This window comes from Salmo salar, chromosome 10, assembly GCF_965601325.2.
Source record: "Salmo salar chromosome 10, fSalSal1, whole genome shotgun sequence".
NCBI classification, from domain to species: Eukaryota; Metazoa; Chordata; class Actinopteri; order Salmoniformes; family Salmonidae; genus Salmo; species Salmo salar.
The window spans coordinates 96,205,001-96,226,269 of record NC_138300.1 but is presented as its reverse complement, the minus strand read 5'-3'; the positions used below and the strand labels follow the sequence as shown (position 1 = coordinate 96,226,269).

The following is a 21,269-nucleotide window of genomic DNA, read 5'->3' as shown; positions in this document are numbered from 1 at the left end:
GGTGACATAGGGTGACATAAGAAGTTATTTTAATGGAGGTATTATTCCGTGCCAGCTGGTGAGCATCTCTCATATGCAGATGTGAAGATAAGAGAACTAGCTGGTGTAGAAATAACTTTGTTATGTAATCACACACTGATCATTCCCAGTATTTGATGTGCAGCAGGAATCTCAGGAAACTGAACACTGACAAAGTGTATGTGTGTATATGCTTGGGAGGAGGGTTATACCGTACAACTCTTGTCAGGATGTAAGAACCCACCAGTTAACAGTATTAATGTCTGAAGATGAGTTACTAACTAATGATACTGATGGAGAAGCTGTTTGTTTCTGAGACCATTACAGCAGAACAGCTTTTTGTCTCTTTCTCTTTCTTTCACACTCTCTTTCTTTTTCACTGGACCTGTCTCTTTCTCTGTCTCTCTTTCACTCTCTCTTTTTCACTGCCCCCTTCCCCCTGTCAGAGGTACTGTACATATGTAGGATCTTAATTTGAGCCAGTTTGCTACAACAGGAAAATAATCCAGCTGCAACAGAAAATGTGAATTATTATGTGGATTAAAATTATTGGAATTTCTTTGTAGGGGTTTATACATTTTTTCTTAGGGCTGACATTTTAAAGTGGAAATTACTAAGTTTAGAAGCAGTTTTAAACCTTGAATACACTACAGGTTTGCAAAATTCTCAGCAACAAAAGAGTATGTGTAGATACCTCTCTCTCCATCTCTCTCTGTCCATCTCTCCAGTCAGAGGTATTGCATGTGTAATCCTGAGGTGGTGCAGCAGTTCCATAACCCAGACACCATCTTCATCCTGGCCTTTGCTGTGGTCCTCCTCAACACTGACATGTACTCCCCTAACATCAAACCTCAACGCAAGATGGGCCTCGACGATTTCATACGCAACCTACGAGGTGACTGGGTGTCTGTGTGTCTGTCTGTGTGTCTGTCTGTGTGTTGTCAATAAACAGAGCCTAGCTTGTTAGGGGGGTTGTGCCTTTGTTTTGTTCACCCTTCGGTGTGATTTTTGTGCCTACTGATAAAAGAAAGAATCAAAATAATACAAACCACATGGTGATATTTGTGTGTGTGTGTGTGTGTGTGTGTGTGTGTGTGTGTGTGTGTGTGTGTGTGTGTGTGTGTGTGTGTGTGTGTGTGTGTGTGTGTGTGTGTGTGTGTGTGTGTTTATGAGTGTGACTCAGTATAATGAGCTGCAGAAGCCTTGCAACATTTATGACAGTGTTTCTGAGACACTGGAGGGGTTATTTATAGAACTGACACACAAACCTGCACAGATGCACACACACAATTCTTTGAATATTTTAATACAACACAGGACCATTTTCATCTGGACTGGCCCATATCATTAGAGTGGCAGGATCAGGGCTGTTCAGTGTAGAGAACAAACCAAACCAGGGACAAGAGAGAGAAGGCTGAGGGCTGGAACATCCCTAAGTCCCCTCCTCATGTTCTAATAATGCCACTTTAATAATGCCACTTTAATAATGCCACTTTAATAATGCCACTTTAATAATGTTTACATATCTTGCATTACTCATCTCATATGTATATCTGTATTTTATACCATCTATTGCATCTTGCCTATGCCGCTCTGTCATTGCTCATCCATATGTTTATATGTATATATTCTTATTCCATTCCTTTACTTAGATTTGTGTGTACTAGGTATCTGTTGTAGAATTGTTAGATTACTTGTTAGATATTGCTGCACTGTCAGAACTAGAAGCACAAGCATTTCGCTACACTCGCAATAACATCTGTTAACCATGTGTATGTAACCACTACGATTTGATTTGATTTTGGAATGGGGGCTTCTCTCCTGACTAGAACACAACACAAGGTCTCCCTCTAGTGGTATGATAGAGCCACAGCATATCTACTGTTGACAAATAGGGGTGCTCCTAACACCAGCCAATCCTGTCCTGTCCTGCAACGAGTCTAAACCAGGGATGGAGTAAATTCAGCTATTACTTTATTTTGTGAATTTCCTCTGTAGTTCCTCCTGTGTGACTGGTAGTGTGTGTCCCTGTTCCCTCAGGAGTGGACGATGGGGCAGACATCCCCAGGGAGATGGTAGCAGGGATCTATGAGAGGACCCAGCAGCGAGAGCTACGCTCCAACGAAGACCACGTCACCTACGTCAGCCGTGTGGAACAGTCCATACTGGGCATGAAGACGGTGAGTGTGTTGGGTTTGGGTGTGTGTGTGTGTCAGATAGCTAGACAGAAAGCGAGAGGGAGAGAGAGAGAGAGAGAGAGAGAGAGAGAGAGAGAGAGAGAGAGAGAGTGGTGCGTGTGTGTGTGTGTTGTGTGTCTGAAAGAGAGGAGAGAGAATGAGAGAGTTTGAGGGAGAGGTGTGTGCATGTATGTGAGAGAGTGGTGAGTGTGTCTGTGTTAACCCCATGGTGTGTGTGTTAACCCCATGGTGTGTGTGTGTTAACCCCATGGTGTGTGTGTGTTAACCCAATGGTGTGTGTGTGTTAACCTCATGGTGTGTGTATATGTGTGTGTTTAGCCAATGGTGTGTGTGTGTTAACCTCATGGTGTGTGTGTGTTAACCCCATGGTGTGTGTGTGTTTAGCCCATGGTGCGTGTGTTTAGCACATGGTGTGTGTGTGTGTGTTAAGCCTGTGGTGTGTGTGTGTTTAGCCCATGGTGTGTGTGTGTTAACCTCATGGTGTGTGTGTGTTAACCTCATGGTGTGTGTGTGTTAACCTCATGGTGTGTGTGTGTTAACCTCATGGTGTGTGTGTTAACCTCATGGTGTGTGTGTGTTAACCTCATGGTGTGTGTGTGTTAACCTCATGGTGTGTGTGTGTTTAGCCCATGGTGTGTGTGTGTTAACCTCATGGTGTGTGTGTGTTAACCTCATGGTGTGTGTGTGTTTAGCCCATGGTGTGTGTGTGTTTAGCCCATGGTGTGTGTGTGTTAACCTCATGGTGTGTGTGTGTTTAGCCCATGGTGTGTGTGTGTTAACCTCATGGTGTGTGTGTGTTTAGCCCATGGTGCGTGTGTTTAGCACATGGTGTGTGTGTGTATAGCCCATAGTGTGTGTGTTAACCTCATGGTGTGTGTGTGTTTAGCCCATGGTGTGTGTGTGTTTAGCCCATGGTGCGTGTGTTTAGCACATGGTGTGTGTGTGTATAGCCCATGGTGTGTGTGTGTTAACCTCATGGTGTGTGTGTGTTAACCTCATGGTGTGTGTGTGTTAACCTCATGGTGTGTGTGTGTTAACCTCATGGTGTGTGTGTGTTAACCTCATGGTGTGTGTGTGTTAACCTCATGGTGTGTGTGTGTGTGTGTTTCTTTGTAGATTCTGTCTGTGCCCCACCGTAGGCTGGTGTGCTGCTGTCGTCTGTTTGAGGTGGCAGACTTCAACAAACCCCTGAAACAGAAACTGGCCAACACCCAGAGAGAGGTGTTCCTGTTCAACGACCTCATACTTGTGAGAACACACACGCACACGCTACCGCGTACACACGCACACGACTAGTGTTATTTTGTGTAATAACAGTGTGTGAATGTGTACTGATGGTATAGCTTATGTTCATTCTGCTATCTCCTCACACAGATCCTGAAGTTGTGTCCCAAGAAGAAGACTTCTGCCTCCTACACCTTCTGTAAAGCCATGGGTCTACTGGGCATGCAATTCCACCTCTTCAGTAACGAATGTAATTACTATACTACCATTACTACTACTACTACGACTACTACTACTGTACTTCTACATACATAGCTAATTATGAGCTGTGACATTGTCTGTCCAGAGTCCAGACTATACCAGTGGCATCACCATTCTTCTCACATAGCTAACTGTGTGTGTCCAGACTATGCTCATGGCATCACCATGTTGAGTCCGTTCTCGTCAGAGAAGAAGCAGATGGTGAGTTTCTGCTCCCCCAGTGGAGAAGAGCTCAGGAAGTTCACAGAGGAGCTACGAGAGTCCATCACTGAGGTCAACGAGATGGAGCAGATACACATCCAATGTGAGCACACTCACACACACACACACACACACACACACACACACACACAGACAGACAGACAGACAGACAGACAGACAGACAGACAGACAGACAGACAGACAGACAGACAGACAGACAGACAGACAGACAGACAGACAGACAGACAGACAGACAGACAGACAGACAGACAGACAGACAGACAGACAGACAGACAGACAGACAGACAGACACACTACATGTAATATATGGTCATATATCACTGTCTACAGGGGAGCTGAAGAGAGAACAGGGGGTGCAGACTCACACCCCCCACACCAACGGAGGACAGATGGGCACACTCAGTCGACACACAGGATCCCCCACAGGTAACAAACAAACACTAAGTTAGCAACTAGCGCCACACACCACTCTGTGTCTCTGAGTGTCACTTCTGTGTTTCTCCCCTCAGCCCAGAAAGATCTGTATGACAAGACTAGCAACAACACTGTGGAGGTGAGTCACATACACACAGTGTATTTTTTGCTAGCAAAGATACAGACAGGTGAGGAGTAAAGGAGACCCTCATCATCTCCCTCCAGCTCTGTGTGACTCAGAGCGACACAGCCACAACTGTAGGGCTAGATTTAACCTTCAGCTTTCTGCTAACATGGGCCAGTAATTAGCTATTAGCCACCTGCTAGTGGGGGTTTAGCTATTAGCTATTAGTCTCCTGCTAACAGAACATCTGCTTCCCAGCCATCATAAGCTTTTCTAAGCCCTGTTGGCATGCTAGAAAACCATCTCCATGGCCAGACTCAGGGTTGATGCGTGTGTCTGTGTATGCATGCATGTGTATGATTTTTTTAAATGGCGCTGGAGGAAATTGCTGCCGTTTTACGGGCTCCTAACCAATTGTGCTATTGTGTGTTCTTTTGCGTTATTTGTAACTTTTTGGACTTTTGGACTTAATGTTTCTGCCACCGTCTCTTATGACCGAAAAGAGCTTCTGGATATCAGAACAGCGATTACTCACCTCGTAACGAGTCGGACGCAAAGGATTTACTTCAGACACCAGACAAGGCCCAAATCTCCATCATTTGCATTAAGACGAGACAGAGATATAGGTTGGGGTGCCTTATATGAATCTGACGGCGAGTGGGTAAACTCCTCTACCTTCAGTCCTATTAGCCAACGTGCAATCATTGGATAATAAACTGGATGAGCGCCGATCAAGACTATCCTACCAACGGGACATTAAAAACTGTAATATCTTATGTTTCATCCATTCGTGGTTGAACGACGACATGGATAACATACAGCTGGCTGGGTTTTCCGTGCATCGGCAAGATAGAATAGATAGACAAGGGGTGGCGGTCTGTGTCAACAACAGCTGGTGCACAAAATCTAATATTAATGAAGTCTCAAGGTTTTACTCGCCTGAGGTAGAGTATCTCATGATAAGCTGTAGACCACACTATGTACCAAGAGAGTTTTCATCTATATATTTCATAGCTGTCTATTTACCACCACAAACCAATGCAAGAAAATACTCATCCAGAGGCGGCGCTCCTAGTGGCCGGGACTTTAATGCAGGGAAACTTAAATCCATTTTACTTCATTTCTACCAGCATGTTACATTTTCAACCAGAGAAAACTCTAGACCACCTTTACTCCACGCTCAGAGACGCGTACAAAACTCTCCCTAGCCCTCCAATTGGCAAATCTGACCATAACTCTATCCTCCTGATTCCTGCATACAAGCAAAAACTAAAGCAGGAAGTACCAGTGACACGCATAATATGGAAGTGGTCAGATGACGCAGTTGCTAAGCTACAGGACTATTTTGCAAGTACAGACTGGAATATGTTCTGGGATTCTACCGATGGCATTGAGGAGTTCACTACATCAGTCACTGGCTTCATCAATAAGTGCATTGATGATGTCGTCCCCACAGTGACCGTACGTACATACCCCAACCAGAAGCCAAGGATTACAGGCAACATCCACACTGAGCTAAAGGGTAGAGCTGCTGCTTTCAAGGAACGGGACTCTAACCTGGACGCTGATAAGAAATCCCGCTATGCCCTCCGATGAAGGCAAAGCATCAATACAGGACTAAGATTGAATCCTACTACAACGGCTTCAACGCTCGTCAGATGTGGCAGGGCTTGTAAACTATTACAGACTACAAAGGGAAGCACAGCCGTGAGCTGCCCAGTGACATGAGCCTACCAGACAAGCTAAATTACTTCTATGCGCCTTCAAGTCAAGCAACACTGAAGCATGCACGAGAGCACCAGCTGTTCCGGACGACTGTGTGATTACGCTCTCCGTAGCCGATGTGAGTATGACCGATAAACAGGTCAACATTCCCAAGGCCGGAGGGCCAAATGGATTATCAGGATGTATAGTCCGAGCATGCACTGACCAACTGGCAAGTGTCCTCATTGACATTTACACTTGTCCCTGACTGAGTCTGTAATAGCAACATATTTCAAGCAGACCATCATAGTCCATGTGCCCAAGAACACCAAGGTAACATGCCTAAATGACTACTGCCCTGTAGCACTCATGTCTGTAGTCATGAAGTGCTTTGAAAGGCTGGTCATGGCTCACATCAACACCATCATCCCAGACACCCTAGACCCACTCCAATTTGCATACCGCCCCAACAGATCCACTGATGACGCCATCTCTATTACACTCCACACTGCCCTTTCCCACATGGACAAAAGGAGCACCTACGTGAGAATGCTATACATTGACTACAACAACACTGAGGCATGCATGAGAGCACCATGAGTTCAACACCATAGTGCCCTCAAAGCTCATAATTAAGCTAAGGACCCTGGAATTAAATAGCCCTCTCTACAACTGAATCCTGGACTTCCTGACGGGCCGCCCCCAGGTGGTAAGGGTAGGTAACAACACATCTGCCACTCTGATCCTCAACACGGGAGCCCCTCAGGGGTGCGTGCTTAGTCCCCTCTGTACTCCCTGTTCACCCATGACTGCATGGCCAAGCACGACTCCAACACCATCATTTAATTTGCCGACAACACAACAGTGGTAGGCATGATCACCGACAACAATGAGACAGCCTATAGGGAGGAGGTCAGAGACCTGGCAGTGTGGTGCCAGGACAACAACCACTCCCTCAACGTGATCAAGTCAAAGGAGATGATCGTGGACTACAGGAAAAGGAGGGCCAAACACGCCCCCATCCTCATACATATTACCTCAATTACCTCGACTAACTGGTGCCCCCGAACATTGACTCTGTACTTGTACCCCCTGTGTATAGCCTCGTTACTGTTATTTTATTGTTGCCCTTTAATTATTTGTTATTATTTTATTGTTTACTTCAGTTTATTTAGTAAATACTTTCTTAACACTTATTTTTTCTTAAAACTGCATTGTTAGTTCAGGTTTTGTAAGTAAGCATTTCACCGGTTGTATTCAGCGCATGTGAAAAATACAATTTGATTTGATTTGAATCAAGCCCAGTTCCTCCACTCTAAATGCCCTCTCAACAGCACTAGCAGCTCCCAACCCAACCTCCCCAACAAGCCCTAACACTTAGTCAGTCCATTAGAGTTGCATATATCTTGGCAGCAGGTAGCACAGTAGTTAAGAGAGTTGGGCCAGTAACCGAAAGGTCGCTGATTCTAATCCCCGAGCCGACTTGGTGAAAAATCTGTCAATGTGCATATGCTCCTGTAAATTGCTATGGATAAGAGCGTCTGCTAAATGATGTAAATGTAAAAATCTTTGTTAGGGAGACATTGTGTGTGTGTGTTCGCTCCCTGCATGCTGCCATTGTGTCTAACCCACCAGAGGGCTGCTGTAGGCTGCGTTCAGATTGGTAACTCCTCATGCCATTCTCTGGCTGTTTCTAAACTAGGTGTCAATTCACAATAGGCTGCTGCAGACCTACCACATGACCCAGGCCAGCCCTGATAGGCTGCTTCAGACCTACCATGTGACCAGTCCTGACTCCACCCAACTGGCTCTGGCAGCACCCCTGGCAATGCTTAGCCCCACCCACCCTGGAGAACGCCGCCCAGACACCCTCATTCAATGCCAGCAGATCGTCAAGGTGATTGTTGTGGACCAGAGCGGCCAGGGGCGAATGGAAGCCTTCCTCAGCCAAGGAAGCCCTGCCTCCCACCACCGCCTCATCCAATCAGCGATGTCCACACCAGTACGGATCAGAGAGGGATCTGAGCCCCCTCTGCCTCCCCCTCCTCCCCCCTACAACCACCCCCACCAGTACTGTCCCCCCGACTCCCCCTACCCCCTTCCACACACCCTTCCTCACCCCCTGCGCAGACGCAACTCTAGTGGTTCCCGCAGCCTCGTCTGACATATGTCCCCTGATCCTACCACACCTAATCCTCTGTCCTCTGAACTTCTGTTAAACAGTGATATACTGGGAGAAACACACAACACAAACACTCATAGACAAAGATAGAGAGGGAAAGGGTGAGACGAGGAAGGGAGGAAGAGAAAGAGGGAGGTAAGGAAGTCAGCTGAGAGAGAGGGAGTAAGCAGAGAAATAGAGTGGGAGAAATGGAGAGGTTTCAAATCAATATAAATTCAAAGTCATCTAATGATGTAATGTGTATTTTTGATTATGATGTAGTTTTGACAACATTTCTAAAGATAGATTTTCTAATCTGACAGCTCTTGTGACACAGTGTCATCTGTACATATCTATATCTGTACCTGACTTTAGAAAGAACACTCTAGAATGCCCCTCCCACCCCCTAATCCCTGACTATAACCCTGCCCTGATATCACACAGCTGATGCAACAAAAGGAATTCCTCCCAGTGAATGGAACTGTCTGGACATAGAGACATACAGTTGAAGTCGGAAATTTACATACACCTTAGCCAAATACATTTAAACTCAGTTTTTCACAATTCCTCAAATTAATTCTAGTAAAAATTCCCTGTCTTAGGTCAGTTAGGATCACCACTTTATTTTAAGAATGTGAAATTTCAGAATAATAGTAGAGAGAATTATTTATTTCAGCTTTTATTTCTTTCATCACATTCCCAGTGGGTCAGAAGATTACAAACACTCAATTAGTATTTGGTAGCATTGCCTATAAATTGTTTAACTTGGGTCAAACGTTTCAGGTAGCCTTCCACAAGCTTCCCACAATAAGTTGGGTGAATTTTGGCCCATTCCTCCTGACAGAGCTGGTGTAACTGAGTCAGGTTTGTAGGCCTTCTTGCTCGCACAAGCTTTTTCAGTTATGCCCACACATTTTCTATAGGATTGAGGTCAGGGCTTTGTGATGGCCACTCCAATACCTTGACTTTGTTGTCCTTAAGCCATTTTGCCACAACTTTGGAAGAATGCTTGGGGTCATTGTCTATTTGGAAGACCCATTTGCAACCAAGCTTTAACTTCCTGACTGATGTCTTGAGATGTTGCTTCAATATATCCACATAATTTTTTTTCCTCATGATGCCATCTATTTTGTGAAGTGCACCAGTCCCTCCTACAGCAAAGCACCCCCACAACATGATGCTGCCATCCCCGGGCTTCACGGTTGGGATGGTGTTCTTCGGCTTGCAAGCCTCCCCCTGTTTCTATTGAGGCCTGGTTTACAGATTATTACAATCATGTCTGACTTCTATATCTGTGTGTGTGTGTGTGTGTGTGTGTGTGTGTGTGTGTGTGTGTGTGTGTGTGTGTGTGTGTGTGTGTGTGTGTGTGTGTGTGTGTGTGTGTGTGTGTGTGTGTGTGTGTGTGTGTGTGTGTGTGTGTGTGTGTGTGTGTGTGTGTGTGTGTGTGTGTGTGTGCGTGTGTGTGCGTGTGAATACCATTGTTATCGTCTCTGAGGTTTTGTTACATGGGTCCAAGCCTCACACTCAGGTAAACACCAGTACTGACGACAATCTTATTTGATCTGCTACTTGTCAACTTTCAATCTTATTAGTTAATGATGTTCATATGATTAGTTCATAAAAACATTCATGTTGAATCTTATTAATTGATCATGTTCTAACATTCTAGCTTATTAGTCCTGTTGAATATTCAGTCTCACGTTGTGAATCTATACCCATTCTCACATGATTACCTTAATTTCCGGACTATTAAACGCACCTGAATAAGCCGCTCCCACTGAATTTAATTTATTTTATTTTGAACATAAATAAGCCGCACATGTCTATAAGCCACAGGTGCCTACTGGTACATTGAAACAAATGAACTGTACACAGGCTTTAACGAAACACGGCTTGTAACAAAAATAAATAGGCTTTAACGAAACACGGCTTGTAACAAAAATAAACAGGCTTTAACGAAACACGGCTTGTAACAAAAAATAAAAAATTAGCAGTAAGCTTTAGTTGTCTAAAGCTTACTGCTAAGCTCAATTCCTCACGCTGCTGTTTCCAACGTCTTATCATCGACTCATTAAGACCAAGCTCCCGTGCAGCAGCTCTATTTCCTTTTCCAACAGCCAGATCAATCGCCTTCAACTTGAAAGCTGCATCATATGCATTTCTCCGTGTCTTTGCCATGATGAGGGTGACAAAATGACTACCGTAATCAGAATGATGGGAAGTTTGAGAGCGCTCGATTTAATCTAAACAGTAAACAAAAAAGTTTTTTGACCTTAACCCTTTCGGCAATTTCATTGGTCTAATGAAAGCTTCATGCCGCCAAAAAACTGAGCACGTCACAGAATGTGTTTAAAAAAATAAAAATGTTTTAAAAAAATCCATATATTAGCCGCGTCATTGTTTAAGCCGCGATGTTCAAAGCGTGGGAAAAAAGTTGCGGCTTATAGTCCGGAATTTACGGTAACCTGTTCTACTCTTCACAGGGATGTATATACACAACCAATACACACACACACACACACACACACACACACACACACACACACACACACACACACACACACACACACACACACACACACACACACACACACACACACACACACACACACACACACACACACACACACACACACACACACACACACACACACACACACACACACACACACACACACACACACACACACACACACACACAGCATTAAACCAGAGAATGACTTACAAGATAAGATATTTATCGGAATATTAATTTGTTTTATTATTACTGATTGTTGTAACATCTCTTCCTTCCCCTCTCTCTGAGGGCTGTGACACGTGGTGACCCACTGAGACTGTCCTCTAAGTGTCGCACCATATTTTTGGAGTACAGAAGAATAATGGATACGTGTATATAGGTGATATATAGATTTAACATAGAAATAATGGGCAGTGCTGATGTGTGTATTTATACAGAGGGGAGGAAATTGTATTTAACTTGGACAAGAAAAAAAATCAATTTGTTTTTCAGACTATGGGGGCAACAGAACCCCACTGTTACCACGGGAGACCGAACAGGCAGTCCAGTTACCATGGAAACATACACAGAGATGACACATCTACATGATGACATCACTAAATGATCATAGCGTTATACTGTTGCTGTGATCATGCTAGCGTTAGCATTAGATGGTTTAGTGGAAAATAAGCAGGAATCATAGTAGACATTTTAGCATGTTCTAAAGCCCTAACATATTATCGCCCTAACCCTAGCCCTAACCCTAACCCTAGCCCTAACCCTAGCCCTAACCCTAAGTCTGGCTCACCTGTCCTTCTTGGAGATGTGTCCATCTTGGAGATGTGTTACACCATTGAGCACCTGTGCACCGACACACTTATAAAGTATTTACTAAGAGAATATCATGTTTATAACAATTACAGTGTTTACTAATGGAATATTTCTAAAGAATTGTTTGAAATTAATAAAGAATAAAGTAGTTTGTACTCTGCCTTGAGTCCTCTGTGTGTGTGTGTGTGTGTGTGTGTGTGTGTGTGTGTGTGTGTGTGTGTGTGTGGTGTGTGTGTGTGTGTGTGTGTGTGTGTGTGTGTGTGTGTGTGTGTGTGTGTGTGTGTGTGTGTGTGTGTGTGTGTGTGTGTGTGTGTGTGGTGTGTGTGTGTGTGTGTGTGTGTGTGTGTGTGCGCGTGCGTGATACTGTACACACAGTTTCTCAGACTTTCTCAGGGTGTAATTTCTTGTCCACTAAACAGCTCACAGTGCACAAGATGACAGACAGACAGATAGATCGATAAATATGCAGACTGATAAGACAGACAGGTGAGTAGGGGAGTTGATTTTACTACACAGATGTAGAACACTCAGAGAAAATACATCAAATAAACCATAACACCCCACAAATATATTATCCCCCAAACACGATGATAGTAACATAGTAACACGTGATATAAACAAACATATGAACACAGTGACAACACTATTTGGCTGAACAACTTAAATGTACAAAAACATGATACAAGAATATAATAAAATACACAGTGGTATGACTAGTGCAAGATACCTGTATATCTACATGTGTGATATATATAGCCTATATATTAGGGCTGTCAAATGAAGAAGAACATTTTTAATTGCGTTAATCGCAGGATTTGCTGTGATTAATCGACTGCTAAAATTGGGCTGTAATTTAAGATTATTCATACAAAAAGCATTACAAGAATATTGACGTCTTGATTTTGTCCAAAGTAACAATAATTAAAATCAGGTAAATTGATAAAACACACGTTCTTTAACCACAATGTCAACTTGTTTGGACATCGCATTGTGGTTTTTAGCTGTATGCATGATATATTTTGGATGTTTTCAGTCTATTTTGAACACTTTCAGATGTGATTAAACCTGATACAAAGAAATGTGTGCACTAAAATGACAAAAAATGTACTTGAGTTAACTGGTTAACTCTGACAGCCCTACTATATATACACATGTATCTCCCACTCTTTCTTTTCTGCCTGTGGACATAGAAAAGATGCAGGGCTCCAAGAGGGCTGCAATGATGTGTTGATTCAGGCCAGGGAACCACCAAGTTTCTGTTGGGTGGTTTTGACTCTCCTGCCAGAAAAGGGCAACTTCTCTCCTTCCTCTCTCTCTCCCCCTCTCTCTTTCACTCCCTCGATCTCTGGTGGACCAATCCATCTGACAAACAGTCAGTATGTCCAGGATTTGGCCCCATGACTCAGGAATAGGTGTGTTTATCAGGTGTGAAGTTGACTGAGAAGTTCTCAGCCTTTACATGGTAGTCTCCTCCCATTCCAGTTCAACATCACCTGTAAGAGAACAAAAGAGTAGAGATGTGAAATGTGCGTTCATGACTTGTGTGTCTGCTAGCGTATGTGTATGTGCGTCCGCTCACCCTCCATAGCATCCAGTGAGTCCATCTTCTCAAGAGCAGAGTAGTTAACGAACCAGATGGACTGGCTGTTTCCTTTACTGTTCAGCAGGTCCAGAGTACTCTGGTGTAGGAACATATACTGGGCCTGGGGACATGCATACACTTGGTAAGATTATGTCAGGCTCTCTACAAGTTTGAATAGATCAGGACAACAGGGGGAAACTAGATCATACTATAAAGTATCATATCCATATCACAGTCAGAATATTTCATTATTTTATGATACATGTTGTATAAAGACATATTTCTCACCAGGTTCTGCACCATACACATCCTCTCACTGCGTAGTTCAGCCACCAGACCGTAGATGTCCACAAAGTCGTGATCACTGACGTGTTGAATTAGGTGGTCCAGCGCTATGAACACTCCTGTCCTGCCTACACCAGCACTGCAGTGCACCACTATAGTGGTGTTCTCATGCCTGTTGGCTCTGATGGCTCGAACAAACTGTATGAGTGTGGTGCTGGACTCTGGTACACCATGCTCTGGCCAGGAGGTGTAGTTGAAGTGGTGAACCACCATGAAGTCCCCATGCTAGGGAGAGAAAGAAAGAGAACAATGTTTTTATTATCAAGAGGGAAACTCTGTAAACTTAGTTATTCTGGGTTTCTCAAATGTATGTATGTATGTATGTATGTATGTATGTATGTATGTATGTATGTATGTATGTATGTATGTATGTATGTATGTATGTATGTATGTATGTATGTATGTATGTGTGTGTGTGTGTGTGTGTGTGTGTGTGTGTGTGTGTGTGTGTGTGTGTGTGTGTGTGTGTATGTATGTATGTATGTATGTATGTATGTATGTATGTATGTATGTATGTATGTATGTATGTATGTATGTATGTATGTATGTATGTGTGTATGTATGTGTGTTACCCTCTCCACTTTGAGAGCTCTGATGGTCCAGTCAGGATAGACGTCCTCTGTCAACTTGGTGATGATGATGTCCCCAAATACTGTCACCGGCTTATTATCTTCTGGCCAGTACTGGTGACACCGGATCTACACACACACAATTGGTGACAGCGGATCTAAACAGACATTCAACCCTGACACTACTAGAACCTTGGTCCAGTCCTTACCCTTCCTTTCTCATAGCACTGTGTGAGCATAGCAATGGTTTGTGTGCGAGTCTCCCATATCATCCTCCAGAAGTCAGCCACAGTACCGGGGAGAGGACCCTGGGTCGCTATGAACTCACTGGGACACAGATAGCCCTATTGAGGGAGAAGGAGATGCAGCAAGAGAGAGAATATTATAGTCAGAACAGAGCAAAGTCACAAGTCTCCAGTTATTTTTTTGTTATTTTTATTTCATTTTTTACTTTTACCCCCTTTTCTCCACAATTTCATCATATCCAATTGGTAGTTACAGTCTTGTCTCATCACTGCACCTCCCCTACGGACTCGGGAGAAGCAAAGGTCAAGAGCCATGCGTCCTCTAAAACACGACCCTGCCAAGCCGCACTGCTTCTTGACCCGGAAGCCAGTCGCACCAATGTGATGGAAGAAACACCGTCCAACTGATGAGCGTCCAACTGATCAGCTTGCAGGCACTGGGCCCGCCACAAGGAGTCACTAGAGCACGATGAGACAAGGAAATCCCAGCCGGCCAAACCCTCCCCTAACCTGGACGATGCTGGGCCAATTGTGTGCCGTCCCATGGGTCTCCCGGTCACAGCCGGTTGTGACACAGCCTGGGATCAAACCCACAAGTCTCCAGTTTTGTAGTAAACACAAACGTTGGAGTGTTTAGATTGCAAGGTTCAAGAGGTGATGACATTTTCCCTAAAAGCATGTGTGTGTGTGTGTGTGTGTGTGTGTGTGTGTGTGTGTGTGTGTGTGTGTGTGTGTGTGTGTGTGTGTGTGTGGGAGTGTGTGTGTGTGTGTGCGCGTGTGTGTGTGTGTGTGTGTGTGTGTGTGTGTGTGTGTGTGTGTGTGTGTGTGTGTGTGAGAGAGACTCACTGAGATGAAGCTAGCGTTGATGTAGTCAGATCCAGGCAAGCCAGGTTCAGACAGCAGCTTAACACGGTTGTTGTTGTCTGTAGAGGAGAGAGTGTGTTAGGCTGTGTGTGTTTGTTATGCTTAGTGTGTGTGCATGCATGTGTGCTCATACAGGGTTTGATGTTAGTGAAGCGGTTCGTGGATCTGTTCCAGGGAAGGTCAGCGTCTGATGTAGCCAGGTCGTGCAGCAGTTTGGGTAGCTCCTGGAAAGGACAGGGTTAACACTGTCAGACTACACACAGACACACAAACATACACGCAGGCGCGCACACACACACACACACACAGGTTTTCACAGGGGTCAGAGGTCAGAGTTACATACTGCAAACTCTTCCTGGAACTTGGCGTTCTCGTTGGCACACAGATCCTCTACATGCTGCAGAAAAGACTTCTTATTGACCGGCCTGAGAGACAGAGAGAGATGGGGGTAAGAGAAATCCTTCAGAGAGCAGCAATCCACATCTAACTAGTATTGCCAAGCAAATACAATCACATAGCACAACATGCACACTCATCAGGTGACTTACTTGAGAGACTTTCTGTAGCTGAGAAGTCTGAAACAGAGTTGACAGAACAATGTGAGTCACACTAGCACACTGTGAGTACGGCAAACTCTACTTTCCTTTACTCTCCAGTTACAGACTCACACACTGAATGAATAACAGCACTTCACTACGAAACTAAAGCAATGAGAGAGACAACAACACACTGCAACACACACATGGAGAGCTACAACACACTGCCTACAGATGTAGGATCTTAATTTGAGCCAGGAAAATAATCCTGCAGATACAGAAAATGTGAATTATTACGTGGATTATAATTAATGGACATTTTTGTAGGGGTTGATACACTTTTCATTAGGGCAAATCAAGTCAGAGATGTAAAAGTGGAAATTACAAACGTTTTTAAAACTAAAATACACTACAAGTTTGCAGCAACAAAAGAGTGATCAAATGAAGATCCTACATCTGTAATACCAACTTACTGGATGACAAATATCTCCTTCCGTCTAAAGAAGAAGGAGGAATACCTGGAGAGAGTGTGAGAGAGGGGTTAAAGTGAGAGAGTGGGCAGACAGCCATGTGTGTGGTTGTGTGATTGTGATTATGTGTGTGTGTGTGTGTGTGTGTGTGTGTGTGTGTGTGTGTGTGTGTGTGTGTGTGTGTGTGTGTGTGTGTGTGTGTGTGTGTGTGTGTGTGTGTGTGTGTGTGTGTGTGTGCTAACAGCAGCCAAGCACAGTCTGTAGGCATGCAGGTAGGTCGGAAGAGTGTTGGAGGTAGAGTGGACATAATGTTACAGAGGGTGAACCTTTGTGATGGAGTGATAGAGAGGGAGTGTGTATGTGTGTGAGGAAAAAGACACGCACACGTAGGCACACACACACACACACACTGACCGGTGTAGCTTCTCTTCCTTCAGCTCCAGGTCGGCCACAGCGATCATCTGATCCAGTTTAAACTTGGTCTCTATAATCTCCGCCTCCCGGGGAGAATAGGTCCCTCCCTCCTTCTGACGCTGACGGATCCTGCCATTGGATGAGGGACATGTCAAAAGCTCTGAGACACCTGAATACGACTGGCTGGGTTTAAACCTTGGTCAGCTAGAACCATCAGAGGAACATTGAGTTTACCTGACAGAGGCATAGATGATGATGATGAGTAGCACGGCCAGGAAGAAGGAGAGGAGAACTCCCAGAATGATCTGTTCATCTCTGGTCAACAACCCATTCACTGACAGACAAGATGGACAGAGCTGTTGTTGAATTGCTTTGCAGTGGAGAGGAGAGGTGTATGTGTGAGTTTGTGGAAAGAATAGGGGAGGAGTGGTTACCTGCGGTTCTGATATGCTCAGAGTAGTCAGAGTCTGTGTACTGGCCTTGGATGTTGGTGGCTCGGAACTTAAACCTGCAACACAGACAAAGACATGCACTGTATTAAACGTTGTGTGTGTGTGTGTGTGTGTGTGTGTGTGTGTGTGTGTGTGTGTGTGTGTGTGTGTGTGTGTGTGTGTGTGTGTGTGTGTTTACATGTGTGTGTTGTGGATACTCACACGTAGACAGTGTTTGGTTTGAGGGGTCCGTTACAGAGTGTGTTACTGTACTCCTCAGTCAGACAGTTGCCCTCCTCTCCGATAACATAGTGGTCTTCCTGGTGGTCTCTACGGTCCAGCACCCTGTCCCTCACAATTCTGTGTCTAATTTGTGAGTTGTTGTGTCTGCTGGTTTGTGTGTGTGTGTCCCTGCTTTCGCCGTCCCTCACACAGAGTGGGTTGGGGAAGCCATTGTCAGTCAGGTAAGGGGCGGGACGAGAGAAGAATGCAATCTTCCAGTTGGTTATGTTCCTGCTGTCCATCACTGAGACAGAGAGACAGACAGATCTCAGACTAGGCCTAAAGCAGCGGCTCCTAAACATTTTCGTTTTGGATATATTTCCTGTCTGATAGATGTACTGTATGTTTATGTGTCTGTGCATGTTAGTGCGTGTGATGTCGTACCCCCAGATTCTGACACGATGATCTGGATGCTGCTGATTGGTCCATTGTCATCGCTGTAGAAACAGGCTGGCATGTGAACAATGATGCTCCTGGAGGTTACCATGGCAACTCCTCCTCGGTCCAGCACAGCCTGGGGTCTCTGGATGGGCTTGGCAGGAGCTACACACACACACACACGCACGCACGCACACACACGTTGCGGTTATGCAGGGGTCATGTCGAGGTTATGAATGGGTTACGGGATTCCTAAAAAAAAGACCATGATTTTGAGGATTTTCCCCCTAGAATGGTCCTTTGTAGGAAGGATTGTTGATATATTCAGTGGAAGTCGGAAGTTTACATGCACTTAAGATGGAATCATTAATACAATTTTTTTCAACCACTCCACAAATTTCTTGTTAACAAACTATAGTTTTGGCAAGTCGGTTAGGACATCTACTTAGTACATGACAAGTCATTTTTCCAACAATTGTTTATAGACAGATTATTTAACTTATAATTCACTGTATCACAATCCCAGTGGGTCAGAAGTTTACATACATTCACGATATAGGACTCATTTTACCCGTATGTAGTGTAAATGTAGCACTGTACCTATGATTCCAGTAGTGATCCGAACCTCTGAACTGGGTGGGCTTAAACCTGCTCCGTTTACTGCTGCTATCTGAGAGAGAGAGAGAGAGTGAGAGAGAGAGAGAGAGAGAGAGAGAGAGAGAGAGAGAGAGACAGAGAGAGACAGAGAGACAGACAGAGAGAGAGAGAGAGAGAGAGAGACAGAGAAAGACAGAGAGACAGACAGAGAGAGAGAGAGAGAGAGAGAGAGAGAGAGAGAGAGAGACAGAGAGAGAGACAGAGAGAGAGAGAGAGAGAGAGAGAGAGAGAGAGAGAGAGAGACAGAGAGAGAGAGACAGAGAGAGAGACAGAGAGACAGAGAGAGAGAGAGAGAGAGAGAGAGAGAGAGAGAGAGACAGAGAGACGAGAGAGAGAGAGAGAGAGAGAGAGAGAGAGAGAGACAGAGAGAGAGAGACAGAGAGACAGACAGAGAGAGAGAGAGAGAGAGAGAGAGAGAGACAGAGAGAGAGAGAGAGACAGAGAGACAGAGAGAGACAGAGAGACAGACAGAGAGAGAGAGAGAGAGAGACAGACAGAGAGAGAGAGAGAGAGAGAGAGACAGAGAGAGAGACTTTCATCCCCGTACCATTCAGAAAGTCAACGCTGACATCACCAGAGGGTGTGGCCTACTCCTGAACGTACAGGTTGCTCACCACCCAACAATCACCCCAGAGCACCTGCACGACCACTCCCACCTGAGGAAGCAGACAGTAGGGATGTTTGCCAAGTCTCTAAAGGACGTGGCACTTGGTAGACAAACACCCCATGCTGCACTGGACAGAGGAGCACCCAGAGACCCCTACCAGACCACTGCACCACCAAGGAGCCCCAGGCCCCTTCAACGCCACACCAGACCCAGTGCACCCCACAGGCCCCACCCACCCCCAGAGCATCACCACTTCCATCGGCTTAGCCAGACCAGACCGGGCCCAGCCTATTATCCCGCACCAGACCACCACCCCTACCCGACCAGAGAGGAAGTCCCACGGCCCAGACCTGGCCCCCCTCCACCTCACAGGGCCCAACAGCAGGACCAGCGCAGCTACGCGGAGGTCGTCAGAGGACAGGAGAACCCTGTAGGATTAAGTGAGATTAAACAGCTCCTCCAATACATCTGCACTAAACTGCACTAAACACACACGGACGCATACACACACACCACACACACACACACACCTATTGTACTAGAATTGACTTGTTCAATGAATAGGAATATTTAACAGAATAACAGAATAAATGTTAGCTGATATCCTGTTTATCTCACTCTTAACAACTTATTAGTTAATAGTTACTGTATTTCTGACTGCTATTCTTTCTTTTTGCAACATGAAATCCCTATCAGTTAGCATGTGGAACATTCAGGGTCTAAACTCATCAACCTTTGGTCTGAAGAGTTTAGCACTGGAGTTCAACACACATCTTAAAGATGTTGACGTCATCATTCTGCAGGAGACATGGTGTAAGGCTGACGTTGTCACTCACTGTCCCACAGGCTACAGAGAGGTCATTGTGCCGTCACAGAAACACAGCTCTGTCAATAGAGGCAGAGACTCTGGAGGATTGATCATTTGGTACAAATCCCAACTACAAAATCTAATTGATCCCCTCAAAATTGGCAAATACCACATTTGGTTAAAACTAAAAAAAGAACTTGTACTGACAGAAAAAGATGTGTTCCTTTGCACAATATATATCCCCCCCTCAGAATCCCCATATTACTCAGAGGAGATCTTCCCCACCCTTGAGGAAGAGACGTGCCATTTCCAGGCCCAGGGAAATGTGCTCATCTGTGGGGACACAAATGCGCGCACAGGAACACTACCTGATCTAACGAGCACATGAGGGGACAGCTTTATTACAGGCCATACTGTTTCTAACTGTCTTAATCTCCCCCATAGAAACAACAGTGACAGCACCGTCAACAAAAACGGAAGGGATCTTTTGCAGCTCTGTAGAAGCCTGGGTCTGTACTTTGTCAATGGTAGGTTACGGGGGGACTCTTTGGGGAGATTCACCTACTGCTCACCTCTTGGCCACAGTACAGTAGACTATATGATCACAGACATGGACCCTTCCTCTCTCAGCTCATTCACTGTCAAGCCACTAACACCTCTGTCTGATCACAGCCAAATTACGTTGTTCCTCAAAAGAACAGACATGGAAACAACCACACATTCACAGCCCAGTAAGCTGTACAATATTAGAAATTCATACAGATGGGCCCAAAACAGCACAGAAGAATACCAGAAAGCAACCTGGAACCAAAATATCCAAACACTCTTAGATAACTTTCTGGATACCACATTCACTCACAGTAAAGAAGGCATCAATCTAGCAGTACGAAACATCAACTATATATTCAGGCAAACGGTAAAAGAAGCACAATTGAAATTGATAAAAAACTAAACTAAAAAAACTGGTTTGATGCAGATTGTAAAATTATAAGGACAAAACTTAGAACACTATCCAACCAAAAGCACAGAGACCCAAATAATGGTGAATTACGCCTTCATTACTGTGAGACTTTAAAACTCTATAAACGTACACTCAGAACCAAAAAAGCACAGTACAACAGCAAGCAGCTGACACTAATTGAGGAGTCCATAAACACAAAAAACTTTTGGCAAAATTGGAAAAAACTAAAAAAATCTAAACAAGAGGAATTAGCGATACAAAATGGTGACATATGGACAACCCATTTCAAAACACTCTACAACACCGTTCAAATTGACACAAACGCAGAACAACGCCAAATCCATGAGAAGTTGAATGGATTAGAAAAAGCTATAAAGGACAATCAAAACCCATTGGACTCCCCAATTACTGACCAGGAGCTCTATAAGAAACTTCAGGCTCTCAAATTTAAAAAAGCCTGCGTACC

The 21,269-nt window shown here is 44.6% G+C and overlaps 2 protein-coding genes across 2 annotated transcripts in view; one reads left to right on the top strand and one right to left on the bottom strand.

Moving 5' to 3' along the window:
• LOC123723687 (IQ motif and SEC7 domain-containing protein 3) overlaps positions 1–10,957 on the top strand; it is a 29,489-nt gene extending 18,532 nt beyond the window's left edge. Inside the window, exons 8-15 of the mRNA XM_082956629.1 lie at positions 747–913; positions 2,059–2,198; positions 3,333–3,464; positions 3,591–3,690; positions 3,847–4,005; positions 4,254–4,349; positions 4,433–4,476; positions 7,868–10,957. Of these exons, the coding sequence (XP_082812755.1) occupies positions 747–913; positions 2,059–2,198; positions 3,333–3,464; positions 3,591–3,690; positions 3,847–4,005; positions 4,254–4,349; positions 4,433–4,476; positions 7,868–8,329 (1,300 nt within the window). The 3' untranslated portion in view covers positions 8,330–10,957. The remainder of the gene's footprint in view (positions 1–746; positions 914–2,058; positions 2,199–3,332; positions 3,465–3,590; positions 3,691–3,846; positions 4,006–4,253; positions 4,350–4,432; positions 4,477–7,867) is intronic.
• A 1,184-nt stretch (positions 10,958–12,141) lies between these two features.
• Positions 12,142–21,269, bottom strand: part of LOC106561226 (phosphatidylinositol phosphatase PTPRQ) — a 56,214-nt gene continuing 47,086 nt past the window's right edge. Inside the window, 15 exon segments of the mRNA XM_082956628.1 lie at positions 12,142–13,147; positions 13,234–13,357; positions 13,525–13,806; positions 14,154–14,279; positions 14,360–14,494; positions 15,242–15,318; positions 15,393–15,483; positions 15,603–15,684; positions 15,808–15,834; positions 16,680–16,808; positions 16,914–17,013; positions 17,114–17,187; positions 17,333–17,636; positions 17,777–17,935; positions 18,371–18,440. Coding sequence (XP_082812754.1) covers positions 13,110–13,147; positions 13,234–13,357; positions 13,525–13,806; positions 14,154–14,279; positions 14,360–14,494; positions 15,242–15,318; positions 15,393–15,483; positions 15,603–15,684; positions 15,808–15,834; positions 16,680–16,808; positions 16,914–17,013; positions 17,114–17,187; positions 17,333–17,636; positions 17,777–17,935; positions 18,371–18,440 — 1,818 coding nt within the window. The 3' untranslated portion in view covers positions 12,142–13,109.